The sequence below is a fragment of the Diorhabda carinulata genome, chromosome 4 (assembly GCF_026250575.1).
Source record: "Diorhabda carinulata isolate Delta chromosome 4, icDioCari1.1, whole genome shotgun sequence".
Taxonomy (NCBI): Eukaryota; Metazoa; Arthropoda; class Insecta; order Coleoptera; family Chrysomelidae; genus Diorhabda; species Diorhabda carinulata.
This window is the reverse complement of record NC_079463.1, coordinates 13674026-13685083: the sequence shown is the minus strand read 5'-3', so window position 1 is coordinate 13685083 and position 11058 is coordinate 13674026. Positions and strand designations below refer to the sequence as shown.

Genomic DNA, 11058 nt, shown 5'->3' with positions numbered 1-11058 from the left:
GTGTTTCCTTAACTATAAACGTTTCCGTAATATATCTATAATTATCTTTATGTTAATTGAGGTACAATTTATAGAAGAGGTACGAAAGTATGAGTTTTTGTACAATTTCCGAAAAAAGGACTACCGAGACCAACGAAAACGACAATCTCAAACCAATTCTTATGTTTCAGGAAGTACTCAAGGAAGTTCCTTTTCCAATACATAAATTAATTTCACAAATTTATTAAATGTTAATCTACTTTTCATGTCTAGTTTTATAATAATTTTATACTCGGTTGTATTTAAGAAAATATAATATTGTATTTTGTTGTTTTCTAACTTAAAGTTATTAAAAGTCGTTCCTTTGGAGATATTGCTTTTCTGAAATTTGTATTTTGCTTCTTTAATTTACTTTCTAGTAAATTGCAAACCACGTCGAATTCCTTCTTGGTCATCCTGATATACATTTTACATCTGTCATCTTAATTGCTAATTTCGGGCCACAGAACATGATATTCGCCACATTCGTGCCTACGTTGGTTTATTGGATGAACCCAGTACTCCTTGGATTCATATTGTAGCACAAGCAATGCTGCAGAAACCGCAACCTCTTCCTCATCCAACCAATCCATCTCTTCTTGTAGGTGCTCCATTATATTATATGATCCGGAGGATTGTGAATGTGTGTTGTGTGAACCTGAAGGTCGAGAATACTACTTAACAGGTTAAAAACATCAAAATGTCAGCTGGCACACACGTTTTATAACACACATATGTGTCCGGCCTACCTGATGTGTTGCATTGTGACGTGTTAAAAATGTGTCTTTAGCTTGACACTGTTTGCATGTAGTGCTGGTACCAGTTTTTCTTTGAACCGACACTCGAAAAGACTCCCTTCAATATCCTGCTAATATAAACAGTTATCCTTTAAATGCTTCGAACTTATTATAAAGCACTCTTCACCTAAACTTGATCCTCACCGCAATGTAATATGATATGCGTTTACCTACATTTTCTTTTATCCTTTATCCTTCACGAACAGTATCGTGACTCTTAAACCATGTTTCATCTAAGTAATAGATTCGTCTTTCTTCATTGCGATACTCCCGAATTTTTTTTATATATTCGTTTCTCCACTTCATCAAATGACTACTTACCATCACCGTTTGCTTTTTATTTAATATTTTATGCCTAAGTTTTTTTAAAAAACTTCTGGGTGTTCGTAGTGAATCTATCTCAAGGATATGTTTCCTTTTCAGTTCTGTAAGAATACCTTGACGATTTGTCATTATGTTTGATACGAACATACTGTAGATTGTTTCGCATATTGATTTTTGGAAAATTTCATAGAATATTCCTTTTTCATCTCATTGTCACATCTTGCTTTGCATTTTTGTAGAGTATAGTCTGAGAAGTATTTGTATATTCCTCGACTACAATCTCGGTTAAAATCACTTTTTGAGCATCTGTTGATAGATGTTGCTATATCTTTTCAACTGTTTGGCCTCTCTCTGTGTTAGGCTCTAGTAGGACGTTTACCGAATCTGCAAATCGATTTGTTTACGTTTGATCTTGAAGCCACGGTTGTCACATACTTTAAGAATAATTTAACTTTTAATTCACTGCTAACAATTACCTACTGACTGTGGACCGAAAACCTACTAAAAGTACCTACCTGATGATTTTAGAAAAAATATTTCGAATTATATATAGTACCCTATTCACGTTCATTATTCTCGGTATTTAGTAACCGGTTTTATTTAGGAATTCTACGGAATTAAGTTTTTGTGTGATGTTGTTGTTTATCTATACTTTTAAATTATTAACTGATTATCAGAATTAAATATTGCAATGCGGATCTGGACAAGTTGTTTACCTACTATTTTACTCAATTCGTAGTGGGGTATTCCTTTTTCATGACCGGCATTATAATTACGGCCCGAATAGCATATTATTTATTAGTATTTCACAAATAAAACATCCACAAATTCCAAGTTTCGAAAAAAAAAAACAAGAAACAACCACGTTAATTATGATAAACACAGGTGGCCATGAAAATGGACCTTCCCGACCAATCCACTATCAGGGAATATGTTGTTAAGATGTTTTTCTTTTAAATTATTTGGGGAGGTGGATTTCCATCGTGTATGAACCACATGTCTCTGGGAATGTCACATGGGTTGTGAATCATTTTTGAGAAATTCTAAGTATCGCTGATCATTTAGGTTAATATCAAACAAATATGGATCTACTAAATTATTACTCACTATTCCTGGCCACACATTAACAAAAAATCAATGTTGATTCTTTGTTTGAATTGTAACTTGAGGATTTTTATCTGCTCATAAATGTAAATTATGGAAATTGGTGAAACAGTAAAGAGTACTTTTCAAACAAATACCTAATTACATTGTTTTTTATCTAGAAACCCACAAGCGTAGGCCAATCTTGGTGGATAATCCTTTACTTCCATGGTATGCATTTTCTGGATGTGAAAGGGGTAAAGAAGTTGCTCCTGGAGAATCCCATGAATAGTTGTCGTTGATTGTAGTGACATTTTGAGTATACTTGTTGTGGGATCAGCATCAACGGTATCTAATTCATTTTGCTCTAAGGCTGGTAATCGTATAGTTGGTTGTTGACCTTCGCTAAGTTACAAAAGTTTTACAGTGGGATATAATTCTGCCTGGCGTTCAGTATACAACCTTTCTGGCTTCTGACGAGTTACCAGAAGCCAAACCATAGATCAAATGCATGTCGGCATATTTACTAAAGATGGATTCTACCATATTGAAACATTAAATACGATGTGATGATTATTGTTAACAGTTTTTGAAAAGATTGACATCAAACTGACAGCTTATTTGTCAGTAGCCTACTAGATAAAAATTAATTAATCTCCTCAAAGTTTTTTCTTATGCCAGTAATATGATCTTTTATAGTATGTAGTACCTGCAAATGTTTATTTTTTTATTCATTAGTTTTTCAAGAAATGTTTGATTGTATTTCAATGCCTCCTCTTTTTGAGGATATATTAGAAGCTCGTTATATGCAACACGTATGGAACACAAGGAACGAAATCGTTAGAATAAACTTTCATTGTGACGCAAGACAGAATCTTGGAATGCTCTTCCATGTTCAAAGAAATATCCAAATATCTCTTAAATCATGAATTTTATCGAGTTAAACAAAGAGTACCTTTTTGTTGAAAAATCGTATGAAAAATTAATTTTTGCTATTTTTAGATTGTACAGGTTGTCCCTGTGAAAGTTTCGGATTGTTAACCATTGGGCATGAGTCACCCCTGGTCTTCAGATAGTACTGTAGAATTATTTGTTCCGACAAACACACTACATGGACATACGTAATCATCCATTCAAAATTCATAATGTTCGAATGTATAATTTTCGAATTATTTTCACCTCATCTACTCACTCCAGAATTTTTTGCATCAAGTCCCGGAACATCCTGTATAAGTGACGGGTTTTGGACATTTGGAAGAAAGTTTTAGATAGAGACAGGCGGTTGTTCTGGAGCAGTTGCTCCTGAAGCAGCCAATCTCGTTCAGTCGCATTACTACCTCGGCGAAGTCGCGTTCAGTCATAAACTGTTTTATGTTTTATTATGCAATCAGTAACAAACAACAGTTTATAATATCTATTGTTAATACAAAAATACCTCACAAAAACTAAATAATTTGAATGAATTTTTAGAAAAGTTATTACCAAAAAAATATACGTGATAGGAAATAATAGGAATTAGATCTAAATTGCATTGTAGTCAGTTTTTGACAGATTAAATCTGTTCTAATATTTATTATTTAGATACTCAGTTTATTATTTTTACAAATTAATTTGAAATAATCATACAATCATCTAGAAGTCACATAGATACTCTTTTATATATACATTTTCTCACCAATTGAATGAGGAGCTCAATAACTAATTATTGGAGCGATTCATTCGTAAATGTAGATGTTCTGAGCCTAATATATGAAAGTTTGAACCAAAACACTTGCACGTTAAGAAATACATTTCAAAGCAAAATATTTGATCGTTTTATATTGTCAATTTTGTTGATGATGATTTTTCATTGTTTAATTGTTGTTAGTTGGTTATTGTTTATCTTATTTTTTAAACATGATTATAATGGTACTGGGTCGCCATTTGTCTGGTATTTTATTTAACTAAATATTTAGCATAACTTTGCTCAAATCGCTATTAAACAAAAGTTATAAGTACTAGAGAAGTAAAAATTTTATTGATATAGAACTTCAGACAATGTTATAAAATGTAGGAATGTTTAAAGAGATTTTAATGTAGGTTTATATGGTCAAAGTCATTAACTATTGTCATATTGATAAACAAGTAAAGTCGATCTTAATATTTTCTCTCAAAAACCTTTTATTTATCTCAGAACAAATCGATATTTATTGCAAATATTTTAGTTTAAATCTTCATATTTAGGATAAGAATTTTCTCTCAAATATTTTGCTAACTTCAACTTTTATTTATGAAATTCCACTAATACGTGTCGTATGAACCAGATCCATACTTTCTATAAACAGTATCATAAAATTTCATGTTATTGTCAAAAGGATTAACTTCATTTCTCAAATCATCAGAAATGTTCAGATAAGTTAAATTGCTTGAATCGCTAGATGCAGTTTGCCAGCGCACGTTCTGCAGATAATTATCGTTTCGGGGAGTTGGATTTCTGAAATGAAAATATAGTTAATACAATAAATATTTTGGTTAGATTAGAGAACAATTTGGAATTAATAATTGCTATGAAATCATTCACGAGCAAATGAGGATTTGCTGGGAAGGGAAGATTTGTATTTTTATTTACATTGGGTAAACAAAAATTAACATTTTAAGTGGAATTAAAAAATAAACTTGAAATTTATTTTTTGACGATACTAGTAGCTTTAAGTCTACACTTTCCTGTCGATGTTTTTTGCTTTGCTAATCTCAGATTGACTGAATCCACGCAGATTCTTTTCGAGGACTGTATCGCAAATAAAATTAATTATTACGGCCACGTCTAAGTATTGTCTTCTCTAGCAAAGTTTCAGCAGAACATCGTGAACGATGTTGTACAAAGAATACTGGAACTTTAAAATACACCTCCAGAGACTTCACATTCCATGGGATTTTTTCTGCATCGTTGTGAGTGGCGAGTACCATTGCTTGCTAGTAGCCGATGGGTAGTTGAGTTTTGAGCTTATATACCAAATATGAAGATTGTTTCTTACAGATTCTTTCCCCGATTCGATAGCACGAATCACTAGTAGAGTTTGTTGGTAATTTAGATGGATTGTGATATATATGAACAAGATTACTTGGGGAGAAACAATAAATATATTTATTATTTAAAATTTGACGCCTCGCATAACAAGATCCTTTTCAGAAGATGGATGGGTAGAATGTAGTAACGAGTAGGAAATAATTTAGAAGGGTAGGTTCAACCCAGTTTTACTCTACCCATACAGGATGGTAACCAAATATAAGTGAATTCGTTTTTTGTTGAGATTAGATATCATCTTCTTTGACGTCGAATGGGGTATTGCCACAAGAGATTTTTGGATAAGATATTTAGGGAGCGAATTTCGAGGCAGAAGTGATGAGAGTTGTTGAGTTACATATATTTGGACCTCTTCTAAGAGAGTATTTTTGTACTATAAGAGTAGTAAAGAAAATACAGATCCTGACCAAAGTGTGGAAGAATGAGGAAAACAAAGTAAAGACTTAAAAACAATGATAAAGATCTTTAAAATAATTTGAACAACTCAATCTATATCCTTATTTCATTTTTTCCTAATCTGATTGGTTCTTTGTTGAACACCAAAACCCAAATATATCACATCCTAGCAAAGGGAATTTGCAGAAAAACAACGGACTTCAAGAGAGTAGAAGCAGATACAGACCATTATCTAGTAATGGCAAAAATAAAAAATCTAGAACTAAGCAGATATTATGGCACAAAGAAAAGCACAAAAAGATAAAACGCAAGAAAACGAAAAAAAGGGGATTAGGATAAAATATCAAGAAGAATATTCAAGGATCACAGAAAATTACTCAAAAGACAAAAAAGAGGTTAACGAAATATAGAGAAAAATAAAAACCAATATTGCAAAAAGGGCAGATGAGATACTAAACAAGGAGAACAAAAAAACAAAGCGAGAACAAAATGGCTGATAAAAAACGATGAACAAAGTAGGGACGAATACGAAGGAAAAGAAATAGAGCAAATGCAATTTATGAAAGAAAAAAGAACGAATGGATGAATAGGATGATAGAAGAAATAAAAAATGGAAATGGAAATACAAATAACTTGAGACAATTCTACAAAAAGATAAAGTATCAAAACTATAAACCAATAATAAAAACAAAACACCGCCCACAAGAGATGGGAAATATATGGAAAGAATACTATAGAGAAAGACTTAACGGGAAAGAAAAATCAAAGCAAATGAAGAAATAATGTTAACAGAGGAAGAAGATGAAGAGGTAAAATGCCCCACAGAAAATGAGGTTCAAGACGAAATAAGAAAACTGCGGAATGACAAAGCCCATGGAGATGATGGAATAGAACCGGAACTTCTTAAATACGGTGGAGTAAAACTAAGTAAACATATTCATCAACTAATCGAGCAGATATGGAAACAAAACAAAATCCTAGACGAGTGAAGCACAGGCATAATCACACCAATATTTAAGAAAGGAAATAAAAAAATATGTGAGAACTGTAGAGCCATCACCCTGCTTAATATCGCCTACAAAATACTGGCAAATATAATAAATAAAAGGTTGAAGGAATTAGCAGATAGAGGACTAGGGGATTATCAAAATGGCTTTAGATCAGAAAGATCAACTATAGACCAAATGATAGAAAAGTCAGCGGAATATAAAAGAGAAATACATATAGTCTTTATTGACTTCAGAAGTACTTTCGACTCAATAAAAAGAGAGAAAATAATGGAGGAATTAGAAAAAAAATGATATCTAAGAAAATTGAGAAAACTCAAAGAAATAATACTAAATAAAAGTGACATTAAAGTGAGATTCCAAGATACAACATCAGATAAATCGCACACAAATAAGGGCGTTAAGTAGGGAGACCCAATGTCACCAACGCTATTAAACATAATTCTGGAAGGCATTGTGAGAAACGCAGGATTACAGAATAAGAACATTATAACAAACGTAACACAGATAGTATCATACGCAGATGATGTAACGATCATAGCCAATGGACAGAGGGAATTAATTAAATTGATAAACAAATTAGAAGAAGAAGCAAGAAATTACGGACAGGAAGTAAATGCAGAGAAAACAAAATATATGAAAATAGGAGGAAAATCAAAACAGAGAGCAAACCAACTGAAAACTAGCACATACAATTTTGAAACAGTATCGACCTTTAACTATTTAGGAATAACGTTGGGACAAACAACCAGAGAGGGGATAAAGGATAGGATACAAAAGGGCTATTAAGCCTATGGAAGAAACAAAAATCTACTAAAAAACAAAAACATAATGACAACTATAATAGGTCCAAACATAACACAGGAAGGAGAAAGAAGAACAAAGCAAAACGAAGAAAAACGAAGAAATAAAAAGAGAACCATGGAAGGAAAATATAGTAAGATACATAAGAGCACATAGGCTCAACTGGGCCGGGCACATAATGAGAAGAAAACCAATTGAAATGATCAAAAGAATAACGCAATGGATCCCATTGTGGTCAAGAAGAAGGAGCAGGCCGAGAAACGAAATAGAGGACGACATAAGAGCACTCAATATAGAAAACTGGAGAGCAAAATGTCGGAACCGAAAAGAATGGACAATAATAACAAAAACAGCTAACACAAACTAGAAACTATGAAGAAAATAAAAATTAGAAAACGAGAAGTAATCCACCTCAAAAAAAAAAGATTTAAAGCGCCATAAGCGATAGCCATAATCCACATGGGACTGAAAGACTTGATGATAATGATGAAGAATAGTGAAGAAAATAAAGATACTGACCAAAGTGTTGAAGAATGAGGAAAACAAAGAGAAGACTTCAAAACAATGAGAAAGATCTTTAAAATAATTTGAGCATCTCAATCTATATCATTAATTTTTTCCTAATCTGATTGGTTTCTTGTTGATTTAACTATTTAAATTAATATTCCATATTAATAAAATATGGAATAAAACATTATTTTTCTAAGTATAACTTATTTGTGTCACTTAATAAATAGTTACTACTACTGCCGTATGTTTCATTGAAGGAGTTATTTTCAGGAACCGGTGGCGTACTGAGCACTCATTTTACTTACCCGTATTTGGCGAAATTGGTCCACAAAGTAATAAGCCTAGTTCTCACTATCTGATCGTCTGTCCTTTCTGTATTGTTGGTATTACTAAACAAATATCCAAGATCTTCGCCGTGTCCAACACCTGCAAAAGAAATGATGTTATACAAAATGACGAGAGTATTAACACGAACATTCAAACCAAATAACATAACAAAAAATAAAGCTTAGTTATCAATTCAACCATACTTATTATGTGTACTATATCTGAGGCGATTACTTATATTGTCAAAAATATCTCTATTGGAATTTGCTGTGCCGGTTCCTGGCAATAAAATACGAGAGAGCTGGTAGAAAAATTTTAGGGAACAATATGAAAATTTAGTGCGATTATCAAATGATAACAGAAGTTCAAAAAACGATGAAAATAAGATCATCTAGGTAAACAGCGAGTAAAAATTGGAAGTTCTTAGCAATATTAGAAAATTAGTAAAAGATAAACAAGTTATCAGTGAATAATTAGAAAAACACTTATGTGACAGAAAAAGTTATCACTCGAAGATAAGGACACAATTTTTTATCCAAACAAAGGTAGCTTAGTCCTTGTCTTGTCTTGTCCTTAGTCGTTAGCTTATAAAATTTGATCAAATAACTACTCTGGAAGAAGAGAGTCAGTATAGAAATTAGTTCGAAAGCTGAATAACTGAACTTAGAAAATAGAAAAAAGTACTTGGTACCAATATTTTCTCACAAACCAGAGAAATTATTTGAAAATATAGTTGGTATTTTATCCTTAGGGTTACCCAACAATTGTTTTAATGTATTGTTGAATTTGTAAACCAATTTTAAACCCACTCTGCTAAATATTCCTTCCAATCCTTTTGTATAAAGAGGATTGAATTTCAATTTGGAAAAGATCTGTAATTAGCTGAGGTGATTGAGACTGAAAGTATATTGGATAGTATATTGTTCGGTTTAAAGAGCACATAGCTCATTTGAAATATGAACGGACCTGAAAATCAGGTATTGCCTATCACGCTGCCAGTCACAATCATGACAAAAATATAACAAATTTAAATTATAATTTGTTGAAAAATGTATCCAATAATAAATTGTTGGATGCATTTGAAAGCATTGAAATTGCTTAATGTAAGAGTAACTTAAATAGGGAATCCACGCAGGGAAAATAACGACGGCAAAAAAGATGATTTCAAGAAAATGAAGATGCTCTTGACCGAGTATAAAAAGATTGAGTGATATAAGTATCTACTCAACGAAGAGGGAGAAGGGAATTTAGTCGTCAAAGGATCAGCTGTAAACATTCCCGTATCGGACGTCGAAATAGAACTGAGAAAAAATGAACTGGAACCCTAAAAAGTATGGCAATTGACGAGCTGTACAACAAAAATAAAACGAGGACAACACCCGGAAAGATACCAACGCCACACAAAGATAAGTGGTGTGGTTGATCTGATAAAGCACGACGGACTTGTACAATGCTATAGGTGCCAAGGTTTCCTTCACGGACAAAGCACGTGCAACATGGATGTGCACTACGTGAGATGCCAGCTCCAGCAGGACAAGGAACGTCCGAGCTGTTGAGTGTGCTGCAGAACATGCAGACACTCATAGCATCACGCATCGCCCAACAGGTAAAACGGAGGACAACAGTCGAGTCAACCAACTAGAGGACACTCTGCGACACGGTAACTCAATTTCATAAGCAATACTGCGCCGGACGTGGCCAATGTGGCACTTGTGAATGTTACACAGAAACTGCATCACACTCTCACAGGTTTTTAGGGAACATAGAATCTCGTGAATAAAAATTTATTGAACTAGTGCGTTACCACCCAGTGTTATATAAAACAAGTGACCCGAACTATATGAAAATTAAATTGAAACAAAAAATTTGGAAAACGATTGCATCCGAACTTAATTTAAAGAACGGTAAGTACCTCCAAATTTCATTTAAATATAGTTTATAACGAATATAGTTGACTAACTCTTTCAGAATTTATTTTCATTTACTTTGCATATTTTATAGCAATGAACTTGTGACGAAAACTGTGTCTCAATATGCGGAGGCAACTGCGCCACACAGTTTTCTCGAGATGCGTTCCCTTGCGCTATGCTGCCCTGTACGTGTTCACTGCGTCTCAACTTGCGCCTGGCCTAACTCTTAATAAATATATAAGACTTCCCAGAACCTCCCATAGATCTCAGGTGAGAGGAAGGAGTCTATGTGCGATACTGTGACGCGAGTGAGGATGAGGACCTGTCGAAATGACAAGGGGTGGATGCTTGGAAGGACGAGATTTCTCTCATGTTTTCAAAGTTGGTATACGAGAGAGGAAAAATTCATGAAATAGAACCTCTCTAATCTGTGTTCTTGATCATTCAAAAGTCGAAGCAAACAAAAAGACAAAGACACTTCTCAGAAAAGAAATAAAAACCTCTTTTAGCTTGGTATGGAGATTTTCTGTAGAATATCCCTTTTAAAAAACTTCTGGAAGAAAGATTTTTCAGAGTTGGCGTCCATATGGTTAACAGTCGATTCAGGGTGCACTGAATAAAAACGGTTGAATATTGATATTAATAGGAGAGACCCAGTTCTGAAATTATTGAAATTGCAAACTTAAGCAAAAAAAGATGCGGAAGATAAGGAACTTGCAGAAGTGATGATCTAACTTTCTTGAAGTCAACACATTTACTTGAGTTTACTAAAAACTTTGAACTTTATAATTCCGTTTATCATTTATCTATAGTTATTT

At 33.1% G+C, this 11058-nt stretch overlaps 1 protein-coding gene across 2 annotated transcripts in view; it reads right to left on the bottom strand.

Annotated features, from left to right (window-relative positions):
* Positions 1–3756: 3756 nt before the first annotated feature.
* The window catches only part of LOC130892622 (venom carboxylesterase-6-like), a 33283-nt gene continuing 25981 nt past the window's right edge, over positions 3757–11058 (bottom strand). For both annotated transcript variants that reach the window (XM_057798127.1, XM_057798126.1), the window contains exons 9-10: positions 8309–8429; positions 3757–4695 (exon numbers count right to left, since the gene is read on the bottom strand). In XM_057798127.1, the coding sequence (XP_057654110.1) occupies positions 4503–4695; positions 8309–8429 (314 nt within the window). In that variant the 3' untranslated portion in view covers positions 3757–4502. The remainder of the gene's footprint in view (positions 4696–8308; positions 8430–11058) is intronic.